The 19,588-nt window shown below is 40.0% G+C and overlaps 1 protein-coding gene across 5 annotated transcripts in view; it reads left to right on the top strand.

Moving 5' to 3' along the window:
* The first annotated feature begins 61 nt into the window (after positions 1 to 61).
* DLGAP5 (DLG associated protein 5) overlaps positions 62 to 19,588 on the top strand; it is a 19,605-nt gene continuing 78 nt past the window's right edge. The window contains exons 1-21 of one of the 5 annotated variants that reach the window (XM_031066147.1): positions 62 to 81; positions 683 to 740; positions 2,812 to 3,061; positions 4,263 to 4,329; positions 4,447 to 4,465; positions 4,904 to 4,996; positions 5,422 to 5,506; positions 7,238 to 7,336; positions 8,077 to 8,150; positions 9,797 to 10,089; positions 10,519 to 10,637; positions 10,717 to 10,837; positions 11,253 to 11,338; positions 11,880 to 12,040; positions 12,740 to 12,832; positions 14,221 to 14,440; positions 15,450 to 15,663; positions 16,018 to 16,075; positions 17,244 to 17,397; positions 17,748 to 17,797; positions 18,466 to 19,588. The exon at positions 18,466 to 19,588 is cut by the window's right edge and continues 78 nt beyond it. In XM_031066147.1, coding sequence (XP_030922007.1) covers positions 2,821 to 3,061; positions 4,263 to 4,329; positions 4,447 to 4,465; positions 4,904 to 4,996; positions 5,422 to 5,506; positions 7,238 to 7,336; positions 8,077 to 8,150; positions 9,797 to 10,089; positions 10,519 to 10,637; positions 10,717 to 10,837; positions 11,253 to 11,338; positions 11,880 to 12,040; positions 12,740 to 12,832; positions 14,221 to 14,440; positions 15,450 to 15,663; positions 16,018 to 16,075; positions 17,244 to 17,397; positions 17,748 to 17,797; positions 18,466 to 18,588 — 2,370 coding nt within the window. In that variant the 5' untranslated portion in view covers positions 62 to 81; positions 683 to 740; positions 2,812 to 2,820 and the 3' untranslated portion in view covers positions 18,589 to 19,588. Of the gene's footprint in view, positions 82 to 682; positions 741 to 2,811; positions 3,062 to 4,262; positions 4,466 to 4,903; positions 4,997 to 5,421; positions 5,507 to 7,237; positions 7,337 to 8,076; positions 8,151 to 9,796; positions 10,090 to 10,518; positions 10,638 to 10,716; positions 10,838 to 11,252; positions 11,339 to 11,879; positions 12,041 to 12,739; positions 12,833 to 14,220; positions 14,441 to 15,449; positions 15,664 to 16,017; positions 16,076 to 17,243; positions 17,398 to 17,747; positions 17,798 to 18,465 lie in introns of those variants that run through there. The other 4 variants (XM_031066145.1, XM_031066148.1, XM_031066146.1 and 1 more) reach the window with 4 other exon arrangements.

Raw genomic sequence — 19,588 nt, forward strand, 5'->3', positions numbered from 1 at the left:
GCGAAGGAGTGAGTGCAGTGTGTGAAAACAAACTGCGCGCTTCTTCTCTCCCCCCTTCACTCTCCGGAACAAGTCTTAAAGGTACAAAACTTTTTATTTAGCATAAAACAGAACGAGATGATTGGAGATAAAAGCATCATATAGTCAACCCAGGACACCCCTTTAAAAGTAGCGGTACTTGCTCTTCCTGCTCCGTTTTCTCGCTGTTCAACCTAAAATGTTTTCATGTTCATGTTGCTCTTTGGTTCTTGCTGTTGGTCAAAAGCGTCTCTTTTCCTTTGTTGTTATTTATCAAAATAAATTAGCAGTTTTAATTTTTGGTAGTATGCGTTAGCCAGTCACAAATCCTTTGTCACAAGGATTCTGTTCACAATCCTTTGTCACAAGGAGTCACAAGCCCTCTGTTCCTTTCTTGCTAATAGTTGTGTCCTGCTGTATTTTCTCACTGTTCTGCTTAAAAGAGCCCCTAAATGTTTTCATGCTCATGTTGCTCTTTGGTTCTTGTTGTTGGTCAAAAGTGTCTCTTTTCCTTCGCTGCTATTTATCAAAATTAATGATCAGCTTTAATTTTTGGTACTGTACATTAGCCAGTCACAAATCCTTTGTGTAAGCCCTCTGTCCTTTTCTTGCTAATAGTCTTTACTTGAGTTTATGTCAATTTAAAAATAATTTCATCTTCTAGGCTCCTGTTTGGGCAAGATACTCCACAGGAACAGTAACCTGGGAAGAAGAGGAGGCAGGTATTTTTGTTTTGAGCACATCTTTGGGATATTGAGTATGACATCCATTTTTAATGAGCCCACAGAAATCACTGGTAACCTTGCTGTTCTTAAAGGGTAAATTTAGGAACTTTGTCCTGAAAAAGGATGAGTGTAGAGACTAAATTGCAGCTTTGAGGAATATTTATCATCCACTGGGTTCAAAAGCCTGCTGCTTCTAAGACACAGATAGTAGAGATGTATTCCCACTGTTTTCTTTATGGCTTTCTGTAATGCCATGTAATTACTAACAATTCTGTAATGAGTAACTCTGTAATTACTAGCAGGATCAGTTCAAATGTGATTATTGGAGATGCTCATTAATTAACCTCCCTTAATCACTGAAATGTAAAGCAGGGCAAATATGACCTATGAACTGCAGTGGAGTTTTTTGCACTCATCATTAACTGGCATTTTTAATCAATTTCTGAAAGCTGGAATGCAAGATGCAGGGTGAAGCCCAAGATATTCACAATTCAGGTGGTGCTGGTGTGGAGCAGCTCTTCCAGGATTGTGTGGAGGAGATCCAGTCCCTGATTTAAGTTTTGATTTTTTTTTATTCCCCTTTGCTTTTAAACTTCCACGGAATGTTTTTCTCTCCTGAAAAAAAGGAGCACAATGCACTGATTTTGGTTTCTGTCCAAGCAATTTTTGGTTTCTGTTCTAAGCAATTCCAGGAGGTTGTGCAGGTGCTGTTGGTGCTGTGCAAGTTCTTCCCTCTGTGAACACTTCCATGGAGTGGGGAACAGGGAGCTGCTACTGATGGCATCTGAACAGCCTTGGGCTGTATTCCTTCTTCCAACAGCCCAGCTTCTCTCCTTGACTGCTTTTCCCATAAACAAATCCACTTTATTTCTGCATTATTTCTATTTTGCTGCTTTTTTTCTTCTAACATTTGGGTTTTCCAGCTGGGCTGCTGGTGGAGTTTTTGGCTTTTGGTGGCACACAGATGGGAAGGGGATGGATTTTAAGAAATCCTGTATAACCATTGTCAGGGCTGTTCAGTTCACTTCACTGAGGTTCCTTCAGTTTGATCAGAGCATGCTGTCCTGAAATGGAGAGCCTCAGTAAATGACTCAATTACCAATGAATTAATAACTGTTGGGTGTTTAATTTAGCTCTGTCACCCTCCTTACTGAAAAGTGGTGGAAGATGAGATGTGTGATGGCTGAGGTGGAAAACCCTTGACAAGCCAGCTTTCAGTGGGGATGCAGGGGATAACAGAATCCCAGAATGGTTTGGGTAGGAAGGGACATTAAAGCCCATCTTGTTCCCATCCCCTGCCAGGGGGAGGGACACCTCCCACTAGCCCAGAAACTCCAAACCCCATCCCCCCTGTCCTTAAACACTTCCAGGGATGGGGCAGCTACAGCAGCATATCCGGGCACCCTGTGCCAGGGCCTCACCACCCTCACAGAGAAGAATTTCTTCCCAATATCCCATCTAACCCTGCCCTTTGTCTGCTTACATCCATTCCCCTTGTCCTGTCATTCCAGGCCCTCTGCACCTCTCCTGGAGCCCCTTTAGGTACTGTTAGCACAGCAAGTGCAAACCAGCTGACAATTGGCTTAAGGCTTCCTCAAGTTCAAAAAGATGGGAAATATTCTGCTTGAAATAACCACTCTTTATTGCAGTTGCATCCTGGAAACATCCTGGTTCTGATGGTAAAATTCCTTGCTATCAGATAAGTCTAATCTAAATGGAATGTTGCTTCCAAGTATTGTCCTACAGCCCTGTCATTTACTTGCTCATCTCCTTAATGTGGAAAACAGCTGAGGAGAAATCAGCCCAGCCAATCCCAGGCATGGGGGCAGTGTCCCCTCCTAATTCTGTGCCAGACTTGGTGACACTCAACACCCAAACTGGTCCCTGGAATGAATAAAAATAATGAGAAATTGCTGGAAGAGTCGTTACTGAAATTGTCATTTGAGTTTTCTCTGGTCACATACAGAAATAAAGAATTAGGGCTTTGTTCATAACATTAACAAACTTTAACAAAACTGGAAAACAAATCCTGACAGTGTTTTCCTAATCCCTGTGCTTGTTGTCTAAGGTCATCAGGATGGCTGCTACTTCCCAGTTTGCCTGTAGATACAAGAAGGATTTGAGTACAGAAGCCCTCAGGACCAAGGTTGCCCGCAGGAAATCCATCCTTCAGAAGGAGAACAGGCACAAGCTCTTCGAAAAGGGCCGGCAGCTGGGGCTGGCAGATGTCAATGTTCAGCTCTCCAAGGACAGGGGAATTTCTGAGCTCAAGGAAACCAGGGACTTGTGCTCTCAAGAGAACAGTAATGGGAAACAGAGTAAGTAAAGAATTGCTATAGACCTTTTTTTTTAAGTGTTAAAAATTGTAAGTAGGTTTAGTAGCATTATCACAGAAATCTAATAGCAGTCAACATTTTAATTTGACAAAAAAGTTGAAGATTTAAAACCCTATCAGCTTTTCCAAGTGTTAAAATCAAGACAATAGCATTTTAATACAGCTGTACCTTCCTCACTGCTCCAGTGGTGTGAATGAAGCTTTACTCTGGTTTGCCTGCAGCAGCTAAAGGAAGAATGCATTTTGTTATTAATATTCAATAGAAGTGCCTTTATGATTGCTTTGTCCTTCAAGACGTGAATAACTCCAATCTAAAATACCATCTAATACACATCTGTTATGTAATTAAACTGTGCTTAGCAATGAGCAATTTTATATATAAAATTATTAATGGATAAATGCATTATATAATTGTATTTTGAAAATAGCTAGTTTTTGACAACTTATTTTCCTCTCAGAAAATAGAGCCTGCATATATGCTGAATTCTGCCTCCTGGCTTTCCTGACTGCTTGTGGTCTAAGAAATTAATATTTAAAAATGTTAACAAGTTTTTAAAAATACTTACACCTTTAGTATTTTGATAGCAGAAGATTATTGGAGGATAGTAATTTTTTGAAGACTGTTGATGTATAATCTTAATTCCAACTGATTATTGGAGTGAAGATTATTGTATGTAATAGTATCAAATCTAATAAATTTGTCTTTATTATCTTTAATAAATTTCAACTTTAAGTGGATATTAATTTTCAGGTAGACATAATTCAAATTTGGCACCATCTTAAGGTTTTATTCTTTCATATAACTTCTGTCTCATTTATTCTCAGCCTGAGTCAGACTTTGGTATCTAAAGCTGAATTTTCAATGACATTGCAAGTGTTTGAATAGAGAAACTGGTACAAATGAAGCAAATAAGAAGATGTTAATTTTTCTACCAGTGACCTTGCAAGCCTGTGAAATGGGAATGAGTTTCTAGTAATCCTCAGGTGGATATTTGGAGAATTCTATTTGTAAGCTGAAGTTTACCATTGAATTCCCTTTTAATGGGAAGGGTTAAAACAATTTAGAGATTCCAGTCAGTTCCTCTTCTACCTTGGCAAAGTTTCTTGGAAATTTCTGACTTCTTGTTGGCTCAAAAACCCTCTTTATGATTTTCTAACCCACCTTTCTTGCATGTCTGCTGCAGAGGCAGCCCCAAGTGCAGCCACCAAGAGGATGAACGAGCGCAGGGAGATGCTGCAGCGCTACAAGGAGGCGAAGGAGCTTCGCAAACTGCAGGAGCAGAGGGAGAAAGCCAAGAAAGGAGTGTTCAAGGTTGGGCTCTACAGACCAGCTGCACCTGGGTTCCTTGCTGCTGAGGAACCTGCAGTGGCAAAGCCAAGAGAGAAGGTAACAATGAGAATATTTCATATCTAAATTAATTGCATCTGTGTACTCTGTTTAAATTGATGTTTGTGTACAAGATGTGTGTGTTATTTCAAATAAACTGCTTGTTTTGCAAATGCTTTATTGATGTTATGATAAGGGAGTAATTTGACTCATTCTCTTTTCTAAACAAAGCTGGAAATAGTACTAATGATACGTGGATTTTTGTATTTGTGACTGTGTTCAGTTCAAAAATTGGAATGATTCATCCACAAATGAAAGAGCTGTGTTATTTTAGAACCAGTAACTTGTTCATATTTAGTCAACTCAGCTTTGAAAGCTTTCACACCTGATCCATTTTGCACAGACATGTTGTTTTTCACATTTATACTTCTTGCTCAGTCTCAGTGACAAAGGGAAAAAGGAGTTTATTAACTCTCATTTCCCTGGGGATGTTTCCAGGCAGCTCCTGCTTTCTCTGGAAGGATTACTCGGTCAAAAGCCAAAATGCAAGAAGGAAAAACCATGATACCAACTGCACCTACGTCCTCTACGGTTTGTTTTATACATATATATATATATAACTTCAGTGAATAAATTTAGAGAAAGGGATGAAATTTCAGACTCAGGGTAGTATCTTTACAAGTTTGATTAGATCAGTACAAGCAGAAAAGAGCCCAGGTTTTCTGGATCTGTTTGTCAATCAAGTTTTTCAAGCTATTTAAACTGTTGCTTAAATATTTTTCTTCACTCTTTTTCTGACAGTTTATTAACTAGTTGGATAATGCATAATAACATATCCCTAAACCAATCTATTTTAAGTTATCCTTAATGTCTCTCTACTTTTTAAAGTCCCCTGTGCCAAAATATTTGACTTTTTTCTTTACTGTAATCTAGGGTAGATAGTTGAGGAAAGAAATTGGGCTGCTGATTTTCTGGAAATCTGATACTTCACAAAAAAACTGGTTTTTTTCTCCTAGGTCAGTGCCCACGGGCAGAGTGTACACTCTACACAGGCAGGACATAAACAGATGAGTACAGCCAAAGTGGCTGAAAAAGAGAAAGGTATGGAAATACAGCTGAACCTGAAAGTTGGGTATTTTTGGGGGGGAAAGATCCACAGCACATTTTTGACTGTAGGAAGGAAGGAGAAGGTTTTAAGATGGCCATTCCTACCAAGGGCAGCAGCTGGCAGATTATCAAGTATGTGGCTCCAGGGCTCACATGAGCTTGTTGCCTCCATAGGCTGGGGGAACTGGAATGCAGGGTCCTGACAGTCCTGGTTACTGATTATTCCCCCTGGGAGAGGGAAAAGAAACAGGTCAGTAGGCAAATTACACAACTGCCAGATGCCTCAGCTCTTGGAGCTGTGCAGAGGTTTCTGTTTGCCTCAGGAAGAATATCACAGGTAGTGACTGCTGTTAGAAAAGAGCAAGTGCCTTCTGTGTCTGTCACTCTGTGCCACAATTACAGATATTTCTTAAGAAAACAGCAATTAAAAATAAACAACCTGTGCCACCTTTAAGGGATTGGAATGCCTTGGATCAGAAACTCTTCTTCATAGCTCAGTGAGATCCTTAAGTAGATACAACCAAGTCATGTGGAATGTTGATGTTAATGGAAGATATTCAGTAATTCAGAGTGAAATGACTTTCACATCATTAATATAATCAAGTCAGCAAGCTACAGACCTTTATTTAATTTCAGTAGTGCCCTTGGTGAATACTGAAAAGATGTATTGTTAGTATTTGATATAACAATTAAAATGTTTAATTTTTGCAAAATGGTCATCCATTGATTATTTCCTTCTAAAACTGATTGTTTCTTTTGTACTGAATCAAGGATATGCATTATAAGTACTTAAACTTCCCTACCTATGGCAGGGAGGTTGGAATGAGGTGATCCTTAGGGTCCCTTCCAACCCAAACCACTCTGTGGTTCTTTGAAACACCAATATATAAATGTTTGGGAAGTGAATGTTTGATAAATCCAATGTTGTAGTTATTTACCCAGTGAATTTTTTTCCACAGCTTTTCATTCTAGCTTGTACAGAATCACAGCTTGACAATAAAGACAGGAATAGCATTAACAATAACCAAGTGGGGATTTCAGACAGGCAGGGAATGGAATAAAGAGCTCCCATGAAATTTGTCTGTGCAGGGAAGTGCTGTCATTTTAAAAGCCTGTTAGAAACAGTGCTAAAATACAAAGATGAAAATGATGAAGATGGGTGATACAGTGCATGAACTTGTCATGTTTTATAAAATATTTCAGAGCAAATTAAGTCTTAAGAGTACTTTGTTAGATTGCATTAAATTCTGACCTTGGAAATCTTTCATATAATGGCCAGGGCATCACTTTGTTACACCAATGGTTTGCTTTAGCTTCCAGCTGTGCAAATAACCATGGCAAAGATATTAATATAAAAAACTTCATCTGTAAAACAGGGAGGGCCTTGACTCTGCTTACAGGGAGCAGTGGGGAGCATTCCTTATTAATGTTATCATAAGGGAGTAATTATTAATGTTATGATAAAGGAGTTTGTGCATGGCATCAAACACACTGATGGACCTGTGCAGTAAAAGCACCTCCAGTCAGGATCCCTCAGTGCATTGCCTGGATGCCAGGGCCAAGCTGTGCCCTGAACTGAACCAGCCCTGTTCATTCTGGCAAACCCATGCAACTGATAACTGCTGGTGCATTTCTCTGATTTCTACAAAATGGAAGCTTTCAGTTATTTACTTGAGTGCAGCTCTTTATTAAACTTGGAATCTCTGGGATTAATCTCTCTTGCAGTGTTGCAGACTGCAGCCCAACCAGCCCCAAGTGTGAGAGTCACCAGAGCAGCTGCCTCTGCAGCCAGGCAGGTGCTGAAACCAACTGCTGCTGCTGCTGGTAAGTGAGGCAGAGGTGTGTAGCTCAGCTGTACCTTAGACTGCATTTAAATCATGCCAAATTATCATCTAAGAAAAGGCCTAAGTGCTGGATCACCCAGACTCTTGTCTGGAGCTCTAGTGCAGTATCTACATCAACATTTTAAAACCAACACTTCCCACAAAAGCCATCAGTGTGTAGCACCCATGTCCACATGGTAGTTACAAACTCAAAGAACAAAGCCAGCGCTGGTAGAGATTGGCACTTTGGCTGTTTATGGCCATAAAATTATGAAATGTGTGAGCAGGAACATCTCTGGAAGAGATGAGAGCCTTTGTTCTTCATGTGAGGAATTCTCTTTGTCTGGGTTTGCCTGTTTACTGGAATTCAGCCCACCAACAGAATTCTTATGCCATATAGAAGTTAAAAACCTAAACTCAAATTGGCTTGACTCTCTCTCTCCAACCTTTTAGGAAATAAGGTGACTTTTATTTTTACTATGTGGCAAGATCTAAAGATTGATGGCTTCATGAATCTGTTTTCTTGGTCATACATCTGTTACTAGTCTGTTAAATCCTAGGCCAGGCTTTCTTTTGAATGAACTTTTGCAATGCTATTTCTTCCCTATAATCACCTCCCACCCAAGAAATAAAGCAGTCTATCCCTATCTTTAGCAACTGGATTTTTATGGCAGTGTTGTGGTGAAAGATTACATGAATCAGCTGCCTTTTTGACCTCTGGGAGTGTCTCTCTTTTGGTAGGTAACCAGTCACAGAGAAAGGCAGCAAACATAGTGGGAAAGCAGAAGAAAGCTGTCAAACCTGAACCCATAAAGGTAGGTCATGTAATAGTTGAAATAGAAAAGCAGTAAAACTCATTTGAGAGGCAATAACTGTGTCATTGTAGCTGAAGTGCCCAAGCATGAAAGTAGTAATTTCAGTAATAAGCTAGAATTTAGGAAGGACTTGTATGTATTTATCCTGCCATATTTTAAAAATTAAGATCAAATTTAGTGCTCCTATAGGATCACAGAATACTGTGACTTGGAGGAGACCCACAAGGATCATCCCAGTCCAACTCCTGGCCTCTCACAGGACAACCCCAAGAACCCCACCATGGATATGGACATGGCTGATGAATGATCTGATTACTAATCAGGATCTGGACAATGATTTAAAATAGACAAGAAGTTCTTGCATGGTATATCTGATGTTTTCATGAATCAAAAAAAAAATTGCTTTGCTGGTTTAATCTAGCAGCTGTAAATTTTTAAAGTGTATTCTGAATGGATCCTTTTCCTGCTCAGGTAGCAATATGAGACTCTATTTTAAAATGTGTTTATTTCTTAGCTTCTATAGTTTTTTAATAAAAGCCTAAATTTTAGGTTTTGAACAACCAAAAAATAAAGCTGGAAATGTTGTTCTCTGTAAAGTAGAACACTATTCTCTGCATGATTTACAGCTGAAGGCATTCATTGTGGTTCTTGGTGTCATCACTTCCATGAATTTTTATGTATTTCTGTGCAAGAGCTATGCATTATTTTTTTCCTTCTTTTGCTCCACTCTTCCCTCTCACACCTCCCATCTCCACCTTGTTCCTGTAACTGGAGCTGTGCTCTAGAGTGTTTGAGATTGTGCAATCACACCCAAACAGGAGGTGAGAGCACTTTTCTCTCCCTTGGACAAGCACCTCTTCACAGGCAGGAGTCCCTGCCAGTTGCTAACCACAGGCAGCTCATTTGGAAAGGCTGGCTAAAAGCAAAATTCAAGGTTTACATTCCTAGCAGAGGTGACTGAAGTATAAGAAGATTTTCAGTGGGTTGAAGATGCATATTTTCTTGAAAAACACCCAAAGGTTTTCTGGCTGGGTTGAGCTAACAATCTCAATTAGGTATCTCAGAAATGTGTTCTGTGTGACTATCTGGTCACTCATCTCATAAGAATGTGAATTATTGTTTAATTTTTTTCTCCTCTTTTAATGACATTCTGTGGTGCTAACTGCACTTGTCTTGGGTTGCATTCCTCAGCTATCAGCCTATTCCAGCTTGTTTTTCAGTCTTTGGATTGGAGTATGTGCATAAACTATGATTATTAAACAGTCCTAGTTTGGATTTGGAGCCAGTAATTATGCTCTTGAGGATTTTGTCACCTTAAAGCTTTTATTTCTAGCAGTGAGAGCAAGCATTTGTCAATTTTAATTATTGTTTTGGTTGGTAAGGTGTTCTGCTTTAGCCCCTGGAGTGAATTGTTGCATTCTTTGTAGTGAAGTGTTACTTCTGTCTCTAGAATTATTTGCAGGTGTCAAAAATGGTTGGACTTGTTGGTATCTCATCACTTTTGTCCAGGTGTGCTGGTTTAGGAGCTGATTTACCTTAAGCTGTTCCCTTCCTGATGGCTCTCAAATACTCATGTTATAATTCAGCCCATGCCTATTGCAAACACATGATTTGATGATTTGATTTGTCTATCTATGCTGTTACAGATAATTTCTTCTAAACATGAAGTTGAGACAAATGCTGGAGTGGAACCAGAGCTGAAAAGTTCTGCAGCTGATTCCAAACACTCAATGCCAGTAGAACTTCAGCAAGAACAAACTTCAGTGGAAAACAACAATTTTTCTCCAAGGAGACCCAGAACACGCTCCTTTGCACCTCAAAACTTTGTGTTTCAGCCCCTGAGTGGATTGGCAACCTACACTGTGACACCCATGTCTCCTTCAAGGGCAAATGCTTTTTTGACACCCAGTGCTGTCTGGAATTTTTCAAAATCTCCAATGTAAGAGTCTTCTTTCTAATGGGGCCTAAAATGCAAGTGAACCTCTGTGGGGTTGCAAAAAATCATTTTTCTATAGAAAGATTCAATTTGTAACAAAGTGCTGTGGTGTTGTAACACCTGATTTTTATGGTTTCTATCATTGCTTAAAAATGGACTTAACACAACAGCAGTAATTGATGAATTTATATGGATATAATAATAGATATGAATATAATCCATATAATATAACAGATATGGATATAATTCATTATTCTGTGCATGCTTGAGGAGCAGCTGTCAAAGACTGCCCTGTATCTATCTGCACTGATTTATTTATTTAGTGTTCTGTGAAGGTTTGCCTTCTAAACTATGCATTTCTGTGAAATTGGCCCATATTTGATGTCACTTTCTCAATGTGTCTTAACTAAATGTACTTTTGTTTGTTTCCAGCAAAATATTTGAAAAATCCAATGAAACTAAAGCACAAAAGCCTAATTTAAAAAGTCAACCTTCACCTTCTGTTAAAGGCATTCAAGAACAGCAAATGAGCACAAGTTTGAAAGGAGGAGGTAGGAAGTTCACATTTAGTTTATGCTGATGCTTTTCATTATCACCAGATTCTGAACAAATTCCTTTCATACTTTTCAGCAGGTGAACCAGATGAGAGAACTTCCACTCAGAGATCAAACAAAACAACTCCTGTCTCAACAGCACTTGCAGTGAAGTCAGATGATACAAGAGAGCAAGGGCATGATGTGCCCTATTTCAGGTTTGGCTTCACTTGTTTCACTTCCCTGATGTCCATTTGAAGATTCTTAATAAGAAAAATGAGACTTCTTCTAAAGATCAGCTTAATTTAATGGTGTCAACTGTGACCTGAGCAGGCAGCCGTTCCTGCTTTCCTTTTTATACCTTAAGGTACAAAAGGTACCTTTTGTACCTGTTTTCCTTGCACCTAAGTGCAAGGAAAGTAAAATTCTGGAGACTAACACCTTGTCCTAAGGATCATGAACTTGAAAGTAGTAGAAAAGAAATTGCACCTCAGCCACTCAGCAAAATAAAACAATCTAATCTTCAGCTCAGAGGCTGTGGATTCTCTGAGAGCAAAAGGATAGTAACCATTAACAGCCACCACAAGTCAGGAAATGCTCGAAATCCTTATTTTTTCTCTATTGTATTTTCAGAAACATTCTTCGGACTGAGACTGAGAGGCTGCTGTCTCAGTGCCTGCAGTGGGAAGGAAACCTTGAGCTGGACATTCCAGAGGATGGTAAGAGTGAGCTGCAATAGGCACCAGAAGGGTTCTGGGAGCTGAATGGGACAGAGAGAAGGATATGTATGTGTTGTTTGCAAAATAGCAAAAAAAAAAAATCTGCAAAGCTGTGCTAGAGAAAGTTTAGAGTTGGATCTGCCCCAAGATACTAAGTCTCCTAGTCCTAAAATTTGTGTGGCATTTGCAGTGATGGTGATTGATAAAGTGAACAAAGTGCTCATCAAAATAGTTGTTGTATTGCCTGTCAGTATTTAAATGTAGGAACTTTAACCAAGCTGATTTTAAAAAATAAGATTATTTTTTAATGTGGAATAAGTGCCCTTATCTGGGAAAATACAGACGACTCCAGCAATGCTTATCTTTAAGACTTGAGAGAGATAATTTTTTTTGAAAGAAGCAACTTCAGAGCATTTCAGTGGACAGGAAAGCTCCATCTGAATTGAATTGCAGGTTTGCAATAGGTGGGACAACAAATTCCAGACTCCTCAAACACTTATTTATCCAAGATATCCTGTATTTTTCTTCTTCTTGCTACCAGCTAAAGACCTGATTCGCACCACAGTTGGTCAGACAAGGCTGCTCATAGGAGAAAGGTTCAAACAATTTGAAGGACTGGTTGATAATTGTGAATTTAAACGAGGTGAAAAAGAAACAACATGTACAGACCTGGATGGATTTTGGGATATGGTTAATTTTCAGGTATGTACTTGCATGTTAACTTAGTAGGATAAAACTGATGGAGTTATTTATGAACCAAGTATTGATTTTTTTTGTTATATTTTTTATCTTTAATGTAAAAAATGCAGGTTCTTGTTTTAACACATTGTGACAGTGAATTGTTGCAGTTGAGATACTATGAGTTATAATTCATGGACCAGTTCTTCTGTTGTGTGTTCTTGTGGCCTGTGTGCCTTGTCTGTCTCTGGAATAATTATGTTTGGCCAAATTTTATTCTCTTTTGGAGTGAGGATACAGTCACAATGTCTACCTCCCAGTTTTTGGAAAATTCCTGAAGCTCACCTGAAAAGTAGGGGTTCCATGCTTCAGTATGAGAATAATGCAGAAATTACAATAACTCTATTTAGGCCTGAGCTTAGGAGGTAGAAAACCTTCATCTCTTTTCCTCTGTTGATGCTTTCTTTAGTCAGAATGAAATATAATCTGAATTATCAAGAGAGCACTCAGCAAAGGAGTTTGAAAATAATTAAATTAAATGCAGAGATGGATTTGTTATGGTCCTAGTCACAGGTTTTGACTTCTTTGCAGAAACTATAAAAGTTTGATCTCCTTCTTCAGAAGTATTTGAGAGATGTTTCCTGCAGGATGGAAGACTGTGCTTGTTTGAATAGTGGTTATTTTACAGTGTATTCTTTTGCTTTCCTTAAATGTGACCAACAGATTGAAGATGTGAATAAAAAATTTGATAATCTGGTGAAGCTTCAAGACAATGAGTGGCAGCCACTTGATGTCCCAAGCAAAGCAGTTGTCAAGGTATGAATAGCCCCTAGAGCACATCTTGCATGGCTTCTTTAGATATATTGAATATTAAGTGAAATTCCTCTCAGGGTGCACCCTTCTCCCTCACCTCTCTTGTAATTTTTGGTGGGTTTAGTCCCAGTTGCCTCTTTTGGCTGCTAAGATTAGAACTAAGAATTAACAATGTAATTTTTGGAGTCATTGGATTCTATGCTAGTAAGACAAATCTCTTAAATTTAGGATCTAAACTTACTCTTCAGATGTAAAACAATTTATCTGGGCCACTGACTTACTTGGGAAGTAAACCACCCAGGAATTTGGGAGTGAGTGCCAGTTTTGAGCAGGGGGTGCTCAGTTGTAATGGTGTCCCATTAAGCCAACACCCTGGGTGGCTTTAAACTGCTGCTTCTCTAAGCACAAATGGATCTGACACTCTCCAAAATAAGTTAGTGCTTATTGCAAAATAAGCTGCAATGTGAGTTGGTTTATCTACTCTTTGGTTTGAAATATAGAATTGCTTCTGAATATCAAGTTGTATTTGCATTGCCTAAACTCCAAGTTCCTTGAGACTGCTTAACTAATTATAAAATTGAGATGAAGGTGGGTAAGAAACTCCAGGCAAGGGAAAACAGAGGGAATGTGGTCTGTGGGAGCTGCCCATAAATGCCAGAACTCCTCAGGTGGTACAAAACAAAACTTCCCTTGGAAAACTGAATGCCAAGAGAGGCTTCACTGACTGCCTGGAGTCTGTCCTGTGGTTACACTGTGTCCCTGCCACTAGGAGTCCCTGCATCCCAGTGCTTCCAAAATCTTACTGAATTTATCAGGAAAAAAGTTATATTGAGGAATTTTGAACTGCAGATTCGTGTGAAAAAAATTATTGATGTTGTCATCACAGAGTTACCTTAACAGTTGGATGGCAGCCCAAGAAGTGCTGGGATGGGCAGAGGCCTTGATGCATAAAGTTGTAGAATTGTTGAGGTTGGAAAAGTCACCAAAATCAACCATTCCTCCAGCACTGGTAATGCCACCACCACTGTCCCCAAGTGCCACATGTCATGGCTTTTAAATCCCTCCAGGGATGGGGACTCCACCCCTCCCTGGGCAGCTGTGCCAGGGCTGGACAACCCTTTCAGTGAAAATATTTTTCCTGACATCCAATCCAAACCTCCTCTGGTACAAATTAATCCAGTTCCTCTGCTCCTGTCCCTGTTCCCTGGGAGCAGAGCCTCAATCCCCCCTGGCTGTCCCCTCCTGGCAGGAGCTGTGCAGAGCCACAAAGTCCCTCCTGAGGCTCCTTTTGCTCCTTGCTGTGTCTGTGGCAGCAGCACCTGTGCAGAGATTCATGTGCAATTGCTCCTGTGCAGGATTTGCAGGTGTGACCCAGGTTTCTTTCATTGCAGAAAAAGGCAGTGCCAGGTGCAGTGCCCAAGGCCAAGCTGGAAGCTGCTGCCAGAGCTGCTGCCCGGAGCCGCCTGGCCTCTGTCAAAGCAGCCATGAGGGACAGAAAGAAGCAGGGGGGAGATGCTGAGGGTACCCAGCAGGAGAGGCTGCCAGAAGCAGAAAAAGTGGTTTTTGAAGCAGGATTTTTCAGGATTGAAAGCCCTGTGAAAAACTTTTCAGGTAGGTGAAGGTTAATCGTGATTTCTGTGATCTGAAAGGACCAAAGAGGGTTTAATCCATTTCACTGGGGAGAGGAATTGTGCTGTTTGTTCTGGCTACAACTCCAGGACTGGACACACTGTTTCACCCAGTGACTGATTACATCAGGGCTCCAAAGTAAACTGAGGTACATGAATGTGCTGATTTGAGTGGTTATGGCAGCATGAAATCCCTGCTTAGACAGAGGTGAAATAGCTGGTTCATGTTTTCCCAGCATAAATTTAATAATGAAATTCTAATCTGAGCATGCCCAGATTCAGCTGATGAGCCTCTTCATCAAAGTCAATGCCAGCTCACATCCTCTAATTGCAGGACAGGAATTGGGATTTTTTTTTTAATTAAATCTCTTGCAGTGCTGTCTTCAAAGCTGCAAATAAACTTCACTCATAATCTGTGCTCATGGTTAACAAGATTGTAACATAATCCAGTTTGCTATAAAAGCTCTTTAATAGTTCAGGTTTTTTAACGGGTGCTCAAAATACAATTTCATTTTCATCATCTTATCATATTGACATCTATATGCAGCCAGTATTTCCAGTACTTCTGCTTCTCTCACATTTCTAGTTCATAATTTGATTTTAAATTTCCTTTTTTTGGGTGCAGATCTCTCTTCTCATGACAAAACTAAAAATTTTTTTCATGTGCCTCTTGTAAGTAGGGGGGAACTTCTGAAAAGCTTTGAGCAACACTGGGTTTAAGCCAACTCCAGCAGAGAATCTGTTCTAAGCATCAGTTCTGAATCTGTGTCTTTTAAACTCTATTAAAATGGCCTAATTTGAAAGATGCAAGTTAATAATTTCAATTTCTCTTTGCAAGTGTATGTAAGATTTCCATCTAATATTTGTATAAGATGATTCAGCAAGCAGAAAACAGTTGTGTCTCTGGTTAGAATCATAATGATCAGTTCATTTCAGTTTCTGGAAACTGGTGTAAGAATGAAATATTTATGAAATATTTATACATTTTCCAGGTTTGCTTCCAAGGACCCCTGGAAAACTGGCAAATCAAAGATCATCCATTAGATCTCTGCTTTCTTCTCCCCTCTGTAACCCTGAGGATGCACCTGCAAAACAAACCCCATCAGCCCTCAAAGGTTTCCACCCAGCCCAGAGTTTGAAAATGGACCAACTTCCCACTGAACAAACTCCCCCATTGGATAAACTCCCTGAAGGCCTTGAACAAAGGTAGGCATGTTAAAGCAGCTTTTAATTAACCTTGTACAAATCATTTTAGAGTTGGAACTGAAAGACATGATGTTAAAACCCATTAAATGTTACCTTTCCATTTGGCAGTGATAAAGTTTGCAAAGTACTTGTGACTTTTCCTTCCCTTAAACAAATATTCAGAGCTTTGCCCAAATGTGATTTTGCTGCTGGGGGAGAAGTTTGTTTGCCCAGGAAGTTTGAGTTTGATGTAGCTCAGCAGTGCCAACCAAGGCAGCAAAACTGCAGAACAAATTGTAACATTAGTTGGACAAGTCAGAAGGTGATTGATGAAGATGATTGAGAAGAATGAAAATGTTTTGGTTTCCCTTCCAGCATTTCTGTGGTTGCAGAAGAAATGTGTCTGGCTGCTGGCACAGCAGAGGGAAATAAGGTAAGTCATGCATTGTTCATGGATGTGCTATAAATACTCTGATTTTGCTAGCAAAGGAAAAATTCTTTTGATTACCCCAGCCACTTGGACTTCTGATCAAATCCTCACTTAGAAATCTTCTGTATTCCTCAGGGCAGTGCTTTTTTACCTCTGGGTGGACAAAGGTGGGGACTGCTGCAGTTTGGGGACCTTGTCTTGCTCTTCAGAGCTGTGTTTTGGAGGTCCTGGCTGCTCCAGGGGGACACTTGTCACTTGGAGAAACAACGTTCCTAGAAATCCACCACCTCCTGTTTTCTGGTGGGGATTTTTAAAATGCATTTAAAGTATAAGAATGCATTATGTGATATATGTAATACAATAATAATGTAATATAATAATGCATTATGTGCATTATAATGCATTAAATGCATTTATGGACCCTGACTAAAAGCAACAGCACTCAGTCCTCAGAGCATCCTCCACAGCAGAGCATTGGGCTCTTAATCTCCTTAATTAGTTAAAAGAACTAATCCAAGTGTCAGAAATCCATGTCCTGAAATGTCTGACGACTTTCAGACACATTGCTTGTGTTTGAGTAGCCTTAAAAGAGCAGAAATGTGGCCTCTAATTCAGGTGATGCTGTGCTGCCAGTGAAAGTCGGTGCTTTGGAGTCAATCATCCTTTAGTAACTTTCATTGGAAATGGAGTCTTTAAATTTTATTTGTTACTGCTTGGATCTGTGCATGACTGCAGCAGTCATTTCCCCTCCCATCCCCCTACATATAATTTTTTTTTTTTAAATCCTGGCTACTAATTTTTTTCTTATGGCTTTTTACTGCATCCTTTCTCTATTAAAATGAGGGTTGGTGATTTCACTCTCTGGGGAAACCTTTCAGTGCTGCTGATGGGTTTTTCTGGAGGAAAAGTCACCAGATAACACTTGAAGTTCAAAACTTTCTTTCCTGTGGAAAAAACTTCCCTTATACTGTCAGAGGGATTTTTAGGCTTTAAAGGGGTTTTGGGATATGAGTCACAGCCTTAACCCTGAGCCTTGGCCTGCCTGTGCCTTGCACAGTGCCTGGAGTTAAATCTTTCCTGAACTGTCCATAAAATCTGTAGGTGAGATGTGTGGACTTGGTCTGACATAACAAGGACATGGCTGGGAACAGAGAAAATCTCTGTTTTTCAGGTCCTGGGAGATTCTAGCAGTGAATCTAAAGCAGTGAATGGCATGGAAGAGATGGAACTGTCTGCTGCAGAACAGGGACAAGACATCATCATGTGCAGCCCAGAGAAGGAGACAAACTCTGCCCAGTCTGGAGAGCCACAAATCCATCAGCCAGGTGCTTCTCTCAGAGCTGCATGGGTGGCATTGCTGGGGCCTTCTGTTATCCTCAGGATTTGTGATAATCTGAATATTACTCTTTGAAATCAGATTGATTTATGGGTGCTGTTAGAAAAGCCTCCCTTAGCTGGTGTGACTTAAACACAAATTGCACATGAGCAAACAGTGCCCCTGGATTTCTCTGAACAGTTTCTGAGGGATATGTGAAGGAGAAAGCTAATATAAATAAATAAATACAGTTTAGAGTTTGGATTTCTTCTTTTAATAAATACAGAAAACAATACTGTTTTTTCAGCTTTGGCAACATCAGACTAACTTCTTTTTTTTAATTATGTACTTATTTTTCAGATGTTTCCTGCAGTGATTTGACACTCATTGACAGAAATCCTTTTGATATGGTAAGTTGACCTTCAAGTTTATTTGACTAAGGCAAGCTGCATGTTGCAGGACTGTTCACCTTTGCTGCAGACTCATTTACTGCACAAAGAAAACTAAACTCTTAAAGATGTTATCAAGCCAATTGATGTAGCTTTAAATACAAACCACATTCCAGCTGTCTCCTTGCTGGGCTCACACTGGTATTCCTTACTGCACATGATGAGTGTAGGATGAATCAAGACATTAGTAGCAGGACAATGTCTGATTCTTGTCAGATTGAGCATTTAAATTGTGTTTCTTACAAATTTCCTTGTAGATATTCACTAACAGCCTTTTATTTTCTTCCTGGAATTTTTTAAGTCTACCCCAAATCTTTTTTTAATCACCTCAGCATTTAGAGCTGGAAGTAACATTCAGCAGGGAAAAGCAGATGTGCAAAAGCTTTCATATTTAATACAATTAGTAGAATTTGGGTGTAGATTTTCTTGTGAAAAATCCTCTTTAAAATATGGATTACTGACTTGAGTAAGGAGTGTCTGTCTTCAGCACAGACCACATGTAATCACTTTTTATTTTATGCCTGGGAAATAAGCTTGTAGAACTACTTTTGGGGAAATCAGAGTCCTTGCAGTGCTCTGTGGTTTAAGTGTTCCTCCAACCCTGACTCCACTCTCTGCTCCTCCCACAGCCAATGCTGGATGCTCAGCTCCCCTTCACTCCAGTCAAGACCAAAGCCCAGAAGTTTGCAGCAGCTGAAGTATTCAGTGACCTCATCGTGTTTTCTCCCGTTGGTCCCTCTGGGGATCAATGAAAAGTGACTTGAAATGCAAAATATGTAAATTCTATGAACAGGAAGCCCACAGAGGGTGTCTGGAACACAATCTGCTACCCTGGAATGTGTTGAGAGAGGAAGAGTACCCATGGTAGTGGATCTGATAATGGGTTTGTATCATCTCATGGTGCAGCTGTGATGCACCAAGCTATGCTGCACATCAGTAGTGGGCTGTGTTCTGGTGATCCCTGCTGTATCCTCTGGCTGTAAATTCTCACTGCAACCTGAAGCATTTTTATGTTGGTATCATTTAATGTATTTCCTGTCTCCTCCAGGTTGTAAAACTGTTCACCTTTGAGCTTTTCTACCCTAATCTGACCTCACTGCTTATTGTTATTACAAGGTGCCCACCCCACCAGCTGTGCCTGTGCCCTGTATCTGCTGGGATGGCACCTTCTGGGGTGACACCTAGCCTGTTCCCTCCCCAGAACACTCTGCCATGCTCTGGGGGTACCTGTGCACCCCCAGGCTGCTGTGTTCACACCTGCCTCAGTGCCAGCTCTGGCAGGGCTGGATGCCTGCAGTTCTTTCCTGGGAAACTTTTCCTGGTGTGTAAGAACCACTGGATTTGTAATATCAGAAACTAACGCAGAACAAGGATTTCTAAGTGAGAGAATACCTTTTCTTGGTGATGTATTGAAATAGGCATTGATATTATTTCCTTTAAGGATGCAGTTTTCTATTCAGTATCTTAATAGACCCATGTTTTCTACTTGTTTTTGTCATGTTTATGCTCAGTCTCTTCTCTCATCTTATTCCTTGTGCATTCCCCATCCAGACTGTAACATATTTGTGCATAAGGAGCATGCCAGTTCTATAGACTGTGGATTTGAGGAGTAGCATTACAGTACCACCACTTGTTATATTTTTAACAAATACCTCACTGGGCTTCTTCTTGTACCAGTGACCTGAGTGTAACACACACATCCTTCCCCCAGCCTTGATCCCAAACCCAGCAGAGATTTCAGTCCCTCAGCAG

This window comes from Geospiza fortis, unplaced genomic scaffold (genome assembly GCF_000277835.1).
Source record: "Geospiza fortis unplaced genomic scaffold, GeoFor_1.0 scaffold23, whole genome shotgun sequence".
NCBI classification, from domain to species: domain Eukaryota; kingdom Metazoa; phylum Chordata; class Aves; order Passeriformes; family Thraupidae; genus Geospiza; species Geospiza fortis.